This window comes from Sminthopsis crassicaudata, chromosome 3 (assembly GCF_048593235.1).
Source record: "Sminthopsis crassicaudata isolate SCR6 chromosome 3, ASM4859323v1, whole genome shotgun sequence".
NCBI lineage: Eukaryota > Metazoa > Chordata > Mammalia > Dasyuromorphia > Dasyuridae > Sminthopsis > Sminthopsis crassicaudata.
Window position 1 is genome coordinate 367,160,258 of NC_133619.1, and position 14,604 is coordinate 367,174,861.

At 36.1% G+C, this 14,604-nt stretch overlaps 1 protein-coding gene across 1 annotated transcript in view; it reads left to right on the forward strand.

Moving 5' to 3' along the window:
• Positions 1–14,604, forward strand: part of CCDC93 (CCC complex scaffolding subunit CCDC93) — a 119,819-nt gene that overhangs the window by 65,888 nt on the left and 39,327 nt on the right. The window contains exon 12 of the mRNA XM_074301850.1: positions 8,331–8,447. Within this exon, the coding sequence (XP_074157951.1) occupies positions 8,331–8,447 (117 nt within the window). The remainder of the gene's footprint in view (positions 1–8,330; positions 8,448–14,604) is intronic.

Here is a 14,604-nt window from a genome sequence, read left to right on the forward strand (position 1 = left end):
TGCCATTAATGATAACTTCTAACTTTAACAAATCCTTTAGCAAAATTCAGAAACAAAATAAAATGTGCAGTATCAAGACTGATAACCGAATGATCACTAAGTTCTTAATCTCCATTTTCTCTTTCAGTCACAGCATTTATCTGACCTTTCAGCCAAGTTCTTTTCCTGTATTCCCATCTATTCTGTAGTTAGATGATATAGTGGATTGAGTGCTATGCCTGGAGTTAGGAAAGGTCTGAGTTTAAATCCTGCCTCAAATGCAAGTTATTTCACTCTCTGTCTGCCTCAGTTTCCTCAACTAAGCTTATCTGGAATTCATAATAATAACATCTACTTGTAGGGTTGTTGTAAGGATCAACTGAGATACTTGTAAAGTGCTTTGCAAACACTAAAGTGATTTATGAAATACTAGATATTATCATCAACTATTGTGCTATATAATGTTGGATGTTCTTGCAATCTTGTGAAACTCAACATGCCCAAAACCATTCTCATTACCTTCTCATCCCAAACCAGCTCTTCATTTTGACAGACTTGGTCATAATGTATTGATATTAAAAGGTATATATAATGAGAACTGCTATCTTCCAGCATAAATCAAATCAAGTACATGGGTAATATGCTTGTCTAGACTGGTCACATTGACCAAAGCTGGAAAGAGCTGTGTGGCCCTTGAAGATAAGACTTGCCCTGCTCCGTGCCCACAAGGACAGATAGATTTGGAGTTCCTTACTAATATATCATTCTGGATTAAGCAGAATCCAGATAGCTTTAAATTAATCAGCCCTTATTAAGTGCCCACCAAGTACCAGGAACTGTGCTAGGTGCTAGAAATACAAAAACAAAAGTCTCTGCCAAAAGAAACTTTCATCTTATAAGGGAGGAAAGTTGTATGCATACAAATGAATACGTATCATCTAAGTAGAAATAAAGTAGATACAAAGGAACCTTGAGGTTCCCGCAGCTCTGATTAGGGGAAGAGGTCCCAAAAAAGCCTCAGAGAGAAGGAAACATTTGAGCTAAATTTTGGGAGGAAGGAAGAAGTGCATTCCAGGCTTGGTCTATGCAAAGCCTGGGACACAAAATGGCTTGTCACTTGTGGAGGACCCATAAGGCCAGCTTGGCTGAATGAGATCATATGGAAAGGAGCAAGTGAGGTGTCTAGCCTTGGGGAATTCAGTCCGTCAAGCAGGGCACTGACATAAACATATCTGCTTTAGGAATATCACTTTCGCAGTTATATGGAATAATGGGAGAGAGACCGAATTCCTCCATAAAAGAGCTATGATAGACAGAGACCTCTCTCATTTAGCACTGTTTCTTCTCTTTGATGTTGATAGGTTTATGTTGTTTATTCTATGCACAAATCCTTAGAATGGAATAAATGTGATCATATTTGTCACAAAATACTACTGAGTACTTTTCTTCCTAAGGGCCCATCTTATTGTTAAAAAGGCACAGCAAGTTTTGTTTGAGAAAATGTCATGAGATTGGGGATGCATGTGCATTTCTATTCTTTCAGAATGTCTCTAGATGTCACTTTAAAATAATGTATTGTGAAAGTTAAAATTTTAAATTTTACGCAAATCATCATCAACATCATCAAAACTTATTAAGACGCAGATCCTGTAATCTAAAACAGACAACATTATGAAAACTCACTTAAATCATCAAAGATGATTACCTTAATATTTGGAGCTGAAAAAAACCTGGTCCACCTCAGCCCATCCATATTTATTTATTTTAAGACTCCATATGTGGTTGTCTAGAAAAAAGAATGAGCCATTGTTCTTGTGCTTTTACACATTGTTAAAAATTCTCACTCATATTTAAAATGACATATGATGTGCCTGATATCTTTCAGGTGCTTATGTATCCAAAGGGAAAAAGGTTATTATGACACTGCCAACATAAGTACATGGTAGAAAGTGATTAAGTGGAAGCCACAGTTCACCATAATTTACCTTCCAGTCCACAAGTTGAGCAGTCACTATGTGCATGATGACCTAGAGCAAAGATGTCAAAGGTAACCACAGGCTACTACAAGAAAACCAGATGTGAATTGGTAAATGCTTAACAAAATACATAAAAATATTATGCCTCTACAGGGATCTTTATGTATGGATTAGTGGCCTTAGGTGCTCTCTTAAGTTTGATACCACTGTCATCAATGCTATTATAGCATCATTATTTTCTTTTTCTTTTTTTTTTTTAATTGTATTTGATCATTTCATGAGGAAAATCACTCAAATAGGTACCAGCTCTGCAATTTATATGTTAAAGCATTGCCCCAGATATGAAGAGTTAAGTGACATAACAGCCAGTAAGTGTCTGATGCACCTTTGATGCCAGGTGTGTCCTGAGTCCAAGTCCAGCTTTTCATACATTATATCTCATTTCCTCTTAAGTTTTGTGTTTAAAGAACACCAGACAAGATAGTTAGGTGGCTGAGTGGATAGAGTGCCAGCCCTGAAGTCAGGAGGACCTGAGTTCAAATGTGGCCTCAGACATTTAACACTTCTTAACTGTGTGGCCTTGGGCAAGTCACTTAACCCTAATTATCTCAGAGGGGAAAAAAAGGAAAACCAGACTTGATAGCTTAAAACCCATGTATAGTCAGGTTCTCAATTCCACATTCCAAAGTAGCTTCCAGGGTAAGTCAATTGTCGGTTCTGTTGTATATTTGGGATGCTAAAGACTATATCTCCATAAATTTTTAAAATAATATTGACACCATAATATTTTAAGGCAGTTTTTAGTTTTCAGAGCACTCATTTAATGTTTTTTTTTTCCTTTTAATGTACTTATATAGTAATATGTATTGTAACCATATATGTTGATATCATCTTATTCTTCCCTCTTCCAGTGTACTGTAAGCTTGATGAGGGCAAAAAAGCAAGTCTCATCTAAAATTTGTTTCTAAACCAGCTCCTAGCTCAGTATAATGTACAATGAATGTTATCTTTAAAAAAACAAGAAGCTGGCTGTCTAGTTGGGGTGGGGTGGGGAGAGAAAATAGAAAATGGCTTAGAACACAATAAAAACAAATCATGTTTTTAACTATGCTTTAAAACATCCAAATGAATGCAAATTTATATTATTAAGACTGCTGTACAAGTTTTCTCTTTAGATTCCTTTCCTATCAGTGACATTGGTATTTTTGCCATTTTCTCAGTGTCAGTACATTTGGGAAATCTTTTAGGTGGAAAGGATTGGGGAGCCCAAATGAAAGCATTTCGCCTCTGGCTTTCTCTCTTCTGAAACCCAGATGGCTGCTGGGGGGGAGGAGGGTCCCTTTATTGTAAAAGAAAATTCTTTTCCAAACTTAGTGGTATAGCTTGAGGGCCTTTGACTTAAATCAAAGTCCTAGACCATGGTGTGTTTGCTGGAAAAGCTATGATGAGCATAGCGCTGCTTGTATTTTCTTGGTACTTTGCCCTGAACTGCTTTCTGATCCCTTAGAACTGAAATGAATGAAAATTGAGCAAGAAGGGCAGGATGGAAAGGACCAGAGAAGAAAATAATTCTAATGAAACAAGTGTCCCTGTCTGGCAAAACTCAGCATAATCTAAAGTTAGACAAACAAATAGAGCAATAAATCCAAGATTAAATCCTGCACTCAAATAGAGGGATATATTGTGTGTAGGGGTGAGCCCAATGAATTGGAAACTCTGTTCCAAGTATTAATGAAATGTGAGTTATGAGGCTTATATAATTCTGTTTGTAGAGTCCAAGCTAGTAAGGATACTCTAAGGACTTTGGAAATCAGAGTCAGTGAATAGAAATTGGATGTTAAAAGCAAAAGCTGAGACAAACTACAAGGAAACAAAAGTATTCAACATATGGCTATTGAAAACTAATGAATCAAAATTTTGATGCACGGGAACATAGCCAAAAATGATGATGATATAATGAATGATGAATTTTAATTGATATTGTTGACAATTGGTTTGAAGGCCTGGTGGGACTTTTTCCTCCCTGATTTTATTTTTATTTTCATTTTCAGAATCTGTCTCTCTTAACTTTCTCTTCCTCCTCCAATCCCAGCCTTGTGTTCTATGAATATTTTGTTGTGTCCAGAATTAACCATATTTTGACAAGCTCCATGAACAGTTGTTCCACAGAGCCAACTTTCAATTGCCCCAGAGGAGTTGATAGGCAAGCATAAGCTGGCATTTCCCAGAGTACCAAGTTTGAAGAATAAAACTTGTGGAATACCAGATGGTTTGTTTTTCTGTTTTCTTTACCATGCATTATCCCAGGAGATAGAGAAATAGTGTTCCTGACAGCTTTATGCAGTCATGCCCTGCTGATTATTTCCCACCTCTAGAGTTATTAGGCCATGATAATTCATCATCTACTAATGATGCTGCTAAATTATTCAAGAAATAATGAATAATTGGTTGACCAAAATAGATAGTGAAAATACTTTCAGCATCCTTGCTTTCTCTATCATTTTGTCATCTCCCTATAGGAATAACTGTTAAAAAGCAAAAAGAATTGTATTATAAAATACACTGTAAATTTTTTTTCTCTTTTGCATTACTGAAGTTTTAATTTAATAAATATTTACATCATATAAAATGTTAAAACTTGATAAGTCCTAACAGGCCATCCAGTCTGATCCTTCTCATTCCTCTTTCTTTCTTTCTTTTTTTTTTTTTTCTTTCTTGGGTGATTTTAATTGACCTGTCCACCCTCAATTTCTTCATTGATAAAATGATAATGATTAATTTACCTATTTTTATAGATGGTTATGATGATCTAATGCAACTATAAATCACTAAAAATGGAACTTGGTTTTACTGGTAACATTATCATCATTATTAAGAAAAATTAAATAAATATTTGTTTGCTTTGATGTTAATACCAATCTTTTTTTAAGCCTGCCTTTTAAATTTGTCTGAATTTAATTATCTTTATTTTGCTTACTATTTGTACTTTTACTTTTCTTTACTTCTTATGAATTTGCTTGGAGATGTACTTGTTTTCAAGAGCACTTTAAAATGAAAAGAGAGGGGGAGGAAAGAAAGGAGAAAGGCAGCTACTTAAAATGACTAATATTTATGCAACAGAAAATTACAAAACCAGTGTAAAATGAAGAATAGCAATGGAGATACTAATTGGTCACATAAAATAATCCAAGAAGAGCAGTAATAATAATCATGGCCCAAAGTGTCTATACACAAGTTTACTAAATATTGGTAGTAAAAAAATTGAACTAAAGGTTTTAATGCAAAGAGATAAATTCAGTTTCATATGTGTTATTAGGTGAGATCAAGGTGTAATGCTCTCAACAATAGACAATTCTGAGAAGGAAAATGGGAGGTAGATTTCTGTGTTCCTTCAAATGAGAAAAATGGGAGAACTATTTAAATAGGCTAGGATGCATAGGAAACTCTTCAGCCTGCCTGGATTTTTCAAAGACAAATATAAAAGATAGAAGGGATGGCACAAGTAGATCTAAGAATGTAAAATCGTCAGCATTCTTGTATGTCTTTTTCAAGAAGAAGTAAGAGATATCCCATTTAAAATAACTCTAGACAGTATAAATAACCATGAGTCATCTGCATAGAGATAATTTAATCCATGGAAATTGATGAGATCACCAAGTGAAAATAGTTTATATTGAGACAAGGGCTTAGTATATCATCTTGGGGGTCACTCATTGTTAGCAAGCTTCACCTGCTGGATGAAGATCCAGCAAAAGAAACTGAAGAGAGTTCAGATAGTTAGGAGGAGACCTAGGAGAGAGTAGTGTTGTGAAATTTTAAAGAGGAGAAAGTAACAAGCAGGAAAAAGTGATTAGCTGTGTAATTGCCTGCAGAAGTCAGGAAGGGTGAAGATTGAGCTAAATTTGGCAATTAAGAGATCACTAGAGGAGTTGGGGAGGAGAGGAACAATGTGAGCCAGGTCCTAAACTTTTTTGGGGAAAGAAATCAAATGGTTATCAGAATTAATTGGGTGCTAAATATATATTGAATGAACCTCAGAGGAGGAAAATTACTAATCTAGGGTGATTAAAGGGGATCCTGGAAGTGGCACTGGGAAGCAATGAGTAATTTAGCTCTACCAGCTCCACCAGTGAAATTAAAGTTCATTGATTCAAAGTGCAACTAGTGTTGGAAAGGGTGATCAGGAGGGTAATAGATTTCAGTGAGTATAAGAAAGGGAGCAAGTCTTTCTTTTATCTCTAGGATTAAGTACAAACTAAATTAAAATACAATACAAATACAAATAAATTTGCCATTTAAGCCCTTCATGATCTGACTCAACATTTCCAGCCTTATGCATTATTACCCTTCACATACTCTGAAGCGTAGCCAAACTGGCCTTCTTGTTCTTCATATAAAATATCCCATCCCTCATCTTTTTGCCTTTGCACAGACTTTCAATTCATGCTTAAAATATTATATTCCTCCTTGTCTCTTAGAATTCCTTCAAAGCTCAGCTCAGACATCAGCTTCTTCATAAGGCCTTTCCTCATCTCCCCAACTGCTAACGGCTCCTTCCAAAATTTCATCATTCTACTAGCATTTACTAAATACCTTCTATGTGGTAAGCACTGGGGATGCCAAGAAAGGCTAAAAAGAATCCCTGTCCTGGAGGAGTTTGGAGTTAAATGGGGGAAGGAGGGAGAAATAGCCTGCTGGTAGCTATAGTATAAATAGATATATGCTGAGTAAATTGGAGATAATTTCTAAAGCTTAAGATTAAAGAGGTCTGGAAAAGGCTTCTTGCAGACGATTGGACTTGAAGGAAGCCAGGTGGTAGAGACCAGGTGGTAGAGATGACAAGGGACAGCGTTACAGATATGGAGGACAAGCAGTGAAAATGTTTAGAGTTAGAAGATGAAGAGCTGTGTGTAAGGAGAAATAGGAAGACAGTGTCTCTGGATCAAAATAAGTTTTGTGGGAGATGAGGTGTAAGATATTAAAAAAACTGAAAGGGAGGAAGGGGCTAGGTTATAGAATACTTTCGGAACCAGAGGATTTGATATTTGATCCTGGGGGAATAAGGAGGCACTGGAGTTTATTGAATGAGGTTCAAATTTGTGTTTTAGGATTATCAATTTGACAACTGAATGGTAGATTCACTGGAGTAGGGGAGAGACTTAGACTATTGTACTAATTCAGGTGTAAAGTAATGAGGGTCTGCACTAGAGTGGCAGGAAAGTCAGGAAAGAAAAGGGTACATTTGAGAGATGGTAAAGAGAACATATATATATGGCATTGAGAGTATATTTGAGAGAAGGTAAAAATGAGGGGATCTCACGACTGATTTGGATATGAGTTGGAAGTGAGAGAGAGGAAACAAGGGTTATGCTGAGGTTTTAGTCTGGGTTACTGGGAGGATGGTGGTATCTGGGACAGTAAGAGAGAACTAGGAAGTTAGGAGAGTTTCAGGAGAAAGATAATGAGTTCATTTTGTCCATGTTGAATTTTAGATGTCTCATAGACATCTAGTTTAAGCTGTCAACCAGGCAGTTCTTATATATATGTAAATTTCTTGTCTCCTGACAGAATGTAAGTTCTTTAAGAGCAGGGAATGTTTCGTTTTAATCTTTGTACCCCTATCACCTAGCAGTTTATTGGGTCTTAATAAAAGCTTGTTGGTTAAATGATTAATTTTGTACACTAAATAAGAGTGTTAATGTATACCTTCAGTTAGATTTTTGACTTATTTTCTCATGTAGAAGTCAAATGGTGACAAGAAATTTACATTATCTTGCCTAATTTTAATGTATTTCTATGAAATTTAATTGACAGGTAACAGTGACTCAGTTATATGATTTGGGAGTGGGAGAGAGGAAGGATGGACTGGATCTATGGGACATGTAATTATACTAAGTGAAGTTGACAGATCACAGAATTACTGTTACCAAAGTTGAACATTGTTATGCCTTTCTTGTGTGTTTCCTTCCAAGATTTTTGAGGTACCTCATGGAGAGAGGAGTTTAGGGTTCCATCTTCAGAGCATTTAACTTCATATTGAATAATTCTAATACATATATGTGTACGTGTTACATAGTAATTTTCCCTCCCCCTCAAAAGAAAATCAGCATAAACTTCCTTGAGAGCAGAGACTTTATTTTTATCTTTGAATTCTTATCTGCCAGCACAGTTCCTAGGATATAGATGCTTAAATGCTTGTTGATTGATTGATTGGAATTTTACAGAGGAAACTCCTATGGTATGCTCTCCCTTGTGCTCCGGCTGACAGCCCAGAAATCCTAATTCTCCACTAATAATAGTGGAATGTGTAATTGCACAGCTGAACTAAGAAGAATGTCTTAGCCACTGTGTCTTTTTTCTTCCATTTACTAACAGCAGTCAGAGCTTTTGGCTGAATCAAGTCCAGAAAAACTGGGAGTGACCCAACAACATCGTCGAAAAGTTGCTTCTTTGAACAAGCAGATTCAGCAGAAAACCAAACTTCTAGAAGAGGTTAGTCTCTTTACAATTTTATTTGCCATCCTAGAAGAGGTAGGAGAAAGGACAGGGATACTATCAAAAATGAGAGAGAAAAAAATGTGAAGATAATAAGGTGAGGGGAAATATGAAAAAAAGATACTGGAAGGGGTTTTAGAACATGGGGAACAGAATAATGGGAGGACCTTGTGGTTAGGTGTTGGTATCCAGGATGCTATCAAAGTAGTTTCTTATTGAAAAGTAATGAATATGTAAGGGATGAAGAAGTTTATTACGTGTGTTAGTTCCTAGTGTCATGAAAAATGCTTTTTGCATAAAACCATGGGAAGGAGAACATTCTTTTCTGAAGAAAAAAATGCATCACATTTCAATAACAGTTTTTACCAAAATATGCTCACATTTGTATTTCAGACTTGCACATTTCTCATTGTTACTCATCCAGCCTTTTTAAAAGTTATAATTACAGCAATTGGTTTAAAATCAGCAATTCCTTTGTTCAAATTTCTCTTTGACTGGTAAGAGTTTTGTGTTTAAAGAAGCTTTCACTACTACACTCCAAATGGAAGGAATATGACCGTTCCTCCCAGAATGTTACAGAGAAGAAACGGATTAAGATGAAAGGATTATGAGTATGTCATTTCCCATTTGGTAATATGTTTAGACAGTGTCAGCTCTCTGCTTGGAGAAAATCTCATTTCCATTACTGACCAGTTATCCTGTCAAAGATAAATATGTGTGCACAAATGATTTGTTAAAAAAAAATACTTAACACACAAGCAGGATTAGATAAATCAGGTTTCAGAATTAATTTTCAAACTCTTTTTGAATGCTAACTGAGCTATTCTCTTATGAAAGATAGCTTCCAAAAATCATTGCAGAAGTTCTTAATCTAGAAGTTTGATTTAAGTCAAAATAGTGAACTCTCAGAATTATTTGTCTGAGGCTCGAGATTTGATTTAAGCAGCAGTATGTTGTAACTCCAGAATTTTATAGGAGGGATAAACCCCACATTTCACTGGAGTGTTGTCATTTATTTAGAAATAATTATTTGTTTTTTTAAAGCTACTTCTGATCTACATATGATTATGTAGACCAGGGCTTCTTAACTTATTTTGTTCTTAACTTGTTCATGCATTCCTTCTTGGAATAATGTTTTTAAATGCATAAAATACATTGGACCAATGAAATTAATTATCTTGCAATGTAATTATCAGAATATGCTTAAAATGAATGTAGATCCTAGGTTTAAAAACCTTGGCATAAAAAAAAAAAACCTTGGCATAGACTGTGTAATCATAACCAGGATAGACTGTTGGCAATAATCTTTTCAAAGTACCTAGACTGCTGTTTTTATATCCTTAGTGTCCAACACATCTCATTATACCTTAACCTGACTACCAGTCAGTAGCAGGAGTCAGCCCAGTGATAGGATGTACAAGTTTTCAGGGAAGGCTAGTACCTCTGGTGTGAGGGCTCTCTATCTGATTCATCCAACCCTCACCTGTGGGGTAAACCATTTCTACAGACAGGCTAAATCAGGCAAATGAGAGTCCTCAAAGCCATCAGTGAGTTGGAGCATCTACCCCAACATGTGAAGACTTCTCCCAGGAATGGGCAGATGAAGCAGTTTGTTCCAACCACCCTGAAGCAGCTACTAGACTTCTCACTAGACTGAAGCAGCCAGGGGATTCATCGCCCCAAGGTAACTGGGCAGCCTTAAGAATCACACTGCTTCCCTTCTGGCATGGGCTAGAAAAGGCACCCACCCCTGGCCTGCTTACCATGACAGGCAGCGATCCACCTTGGATTTGAAACACAGAAAAATGTACACAAACTTTTGCAAAGATGATTCTGCTCACCATTGGTACATGAATGTGTGCACTTATGGACAACACAAAATCCAGCAGGTCTGAAAGATGAACAACTCTTATAAGAGAACCCAGCAGATAGCAACCCTGAGTGAAACAAAGCTGGCAACAAAGACCAGCTTACTGAAATCATAGCTGGATACAGATTTTTCTGGAGTGGCCACAGTGATGGCTAGTGCTGTGAAGCTGGCAAAAAAAAAGGAGTGAATAACAGACTTAAATACAGTGTGAAGGAAAGTGCCATGCCAAGTGACAAATCCTTGTGAGGTCAAAGAATAATTTTATGAAGACCCAAAGACCCTTATCATTCATATACTTAAAAAACAAGCTTATAATTTGGATGAGTTTAATCTATTTATTTAGTGCTATACCAATCAGACTCCCAAGAAACTATTTTAATGACCTAGAAAAATTAACAACAAAATTCATATGGAAGAATAAAAGGTCGAGAATTTCAAGGGAATTAATGAAAAAAAAGTCAGATGAAGGTGGTTCTAGGTGTACCTGATCTAAAGCTATATTATATAGTAGCAGTCACCAAAACCATTTGGTATTGGCTAAGAAATAGACCAGTCGATCAGTGGAACAGATTAGGTACAAAGGACAAAAAAGGGTACAACTATAGCAATCTAGTGTTTGACAAACCCAAAGATACCAACATTTGGAATAAAAATTCATAATTTGAAAAAAACTGTTGGGAAAACTGGAAATTAGTATGGCAGAAAGTAGATATGGATCTATACTTAAAACCATATACCAAGATAAGATCAAAATGGGTCCATGATTTAGGCATAAAGAGTGAGATCATAAATAGATTAGAGGAACAGAGGATAGTCTACCTCTCCGACCTGTGGAGGAGGAAGGAATTTCTTTTTTTTCTTCAATTTTTTTTTATTTTGTTTTTTATTAATTTTTATAATTATAACATTTTCTTTGACAGTACATATGCATAGCTAAATTTTTTTTTTACAACATTATCCCTTGTACTCCCTTCTGTTCCGAGTTTTTCCCCTCCTTCCCTCCACCCTCTCCCCTAGATGGCAGGTATTCCCATACATATTAAATATCTTATAGTATATCCTAGGTACAATATATATGTGCAGAACCGAATTTTGTTGTTGTTGTTGTTGTTGTTGCAAAGGAAGGAGTGTATTCGCAAGGTAAAAATAATCTGGGTAGAGAAACAAAACAAAACAAAACAAAAAACAATGCTCACAGTTTACACTCATTTCCCAGTGTTCCTTTTCTGGATGTAGCTGATTCTGTCAATCATTGATCAATTGGAATTGGATTAGCTCTTCTCTATGTTGAAGATATCCACTTCCATCAGAATACATCCTCATACAGTATCATTGTTGAAGTGTATAATGATCCCCTAGTTCTGCTCGTTTCACTCAGCATCTGTTGATGTAAGTCTCTCCAAGCCTCTCTGTATTCATCCTGTTGGTCATTTCTTACAGAGCAATAATATTCCATAACCTTCATATACCATAATTACCCAACCATTCTCCAATTGATGGACATCCATTCACCTTCCAGTTTCTAGCCACTACAAAGAGGGCTGCCACAAACATTTTGGCACATACGGGTACCTTTCCCCTCTTTAGTATTTCTTTGGGATATAAGCCCAATAGCAGCAATGCTGGGTCAAAGGGTATGCACAGTTTGATAACTTTTTGGGCATAATTCCAAATTGCTCTCCAGAATGGCTGGATTCTTTCACAACTCCACCAACAATGTATCAGTGTCCCAGTTTTCCCACATCCCCTCCAACATTCATCATTATTTGTTCCTGTCATCTTAGCCAATCTGACAGGTGTGTAGTGGTATCTCCGAGTTGTCTTAATTTGCATTTCTCTGATCAGTAGTTATTTGGAACACTCTTTCATATGAGTGGAAATAGTTGTAATTTCATCATCTGAAAATTGTCTATTCATATCCTTTGACCATTTATCAATTGGAGAATGTCTTGATTTCTTATAAATTAAAGTCAATTCTCTGTATATTTCGGAGATGAGGCCTTTATCAGAACCTTTAACTGTAAAAATGTTTTTCCAGTTTGTTACTTCCCTTCTAATCTTGTTTTCATTAGTTTTGTTTGTGCAGAAACTTTTTAATTTGGTGTAATCAAAATGTTCTATTTTGTGATCAATAATGATCTCTAGTTCTCCCTTGGACACAAACTGGAGGAAGGAATTTATGACCAGAGGAGAACTAGAGATCATTATTGATCACAAAATAGAAGATTTTGATTACATCAAACTAAAAAGTTTCTGTACAAACAAAACTAATGCAAACAAGATTAGAAGGGAAGTAACAAACTGGGAAAACATTTTTAAAGTTAAAGGTTCTGACAAAGGTCTCATTTCCAAAATATATAGAGAACTGACCCTAATTTATAAGAAATCAAACCATTTTCCAATTGATAAATGGTCAAAGGATAGGAACAGACAATTCTCAGATGATGAAATTGAAATTATATCCACTCATATGAAAGAGTGTTCCAAATCACTACTGATCAGAGAAATGCAAATTAAGACAACTCTAAGATATCATTACACACCTGTCAGATTGGATAAGATGACAGAAACAAATAATGATGAATGTTGGAGGGGATGTGGGAAAACTGGGACACTAATACATTGTTGGTGGAGTTGTGAAAGAATCCAGCCATTCTGGAGAGCAATTTGGAACTATGCCCAAAAAGTTATCAAACTGTGCATACCCTTTGACCCAGCATTGCTGTTATTGGGCTTATATTCCAAGAAATACTAAAGAGTGGAAAGGGACCTGTATGTGCCAAAATGTTTGTGGCAGCCCTTTTTGTAGTGGCTAGAAACTGGAAGATGAACAGATGTCCATCAATTGGAGAATGGTTGGGTAATTATGGTATATGAAGGTTATGGAATATTATTGCTCTGTAAGAAATGACCAACAGGAGGAATACAGAGAGGTTTGGAGAGACTTACATGAACTGATGCTGAGTGAAATGAGCAGAACCAGAAGATCGCTGTACACTTCAATGCTGTATGAAGAGATATTCTGATGGAAGTGGATATCTTCAACATAAAGAAGATCCAACTGACTTCCAGTTGATCACTGATGGATAGAAACTACACTCAGAGAAGGACACTGGGAAGTGAATGTAAACTGTTAGCACTACTGTCTATCTACCCAGGTTGCTTATACCTTCGGAATCCAATTTTTAATGCAACAAGATATTTGGTTTTACACACATATATTGTATCTAGGTTATACTGTAACACATGTAACATGTATGGGATTGCCTGTCATCTAGTGGAGGGAGTAGAGGGAGGGGGGGGGAAATTTGGAAAAATGAATACAAGGAATAATGTTATAAAAAAATTACTCATGCATATGTACTGTCAAAAAAATTTTGTAATTATAAAATTAATGAAAAAAATAATAATTTGGATGAGGTTGATGCTAAAAATAGGCACAGACTACCAGACACAGTTGGAGGTCCTTGGGAGGAATGGAGTTAGAGACAGCACACTTATCCATCTCATGGTCTTCTTCAATCAAGACTGCCTTCTTATCTAAACACAGTAAAATGTCACGGATGCACCTTTGCAGAAAATAATGGCATTTAATAGACTGTGTCATTGTAAGAAGAAACAGACAGGATGTGAGAATGGCACAGCCCATATGTGGTACAGGATACTGGACCAATCATGAACTTATTCTGTCCAAGGCAAACATTCACATTCAAGAAAAGCAGTTACCACAAAGCAAGATGACTACCAAGGGACTTAATGTGAATAGACTGTGTGAACAGTTTATTGATAACTTAGAGAAAGCTGAGCCAATATGTGGTTGGTAATAGTGGAACAGAAAAGGAATAGGTAGTTTTCAAAGATTTGGTGTACAAGATTACATTTATTCATTTGGGCCCAAGCCACTTGCAAATAACAAGATTAATTTGATGAACATGATAAGGAAATCCAGAAGTTGCTTAAAAAAAAAAAAGAAAGAAAGAAAAAGAAATTCCACAGTGTTTACCAGTAGGAAGGCAGAGATTAATTCTATCAAAAATAAAGTGAAAGTGGGGCAGCTATGTGGCGCAGTGGATAGAGCACCAGCCTTGAATTCAGGAGGACCCAAGTTCAAATCTGATCTCAGACACTAAACACTTCTTAGCTGTGTGACCCTGGGCAAGTCACTTAACCCCAGGCTCAAAAAAAAAAATTAAAAAAATAAAGTGAAAGCAAAATTTAAAGAGGTACAGAATTTTGCCTCAATAAGAATGCAACTGAAATTCAGTTTTATCCTTAAGTTAACAA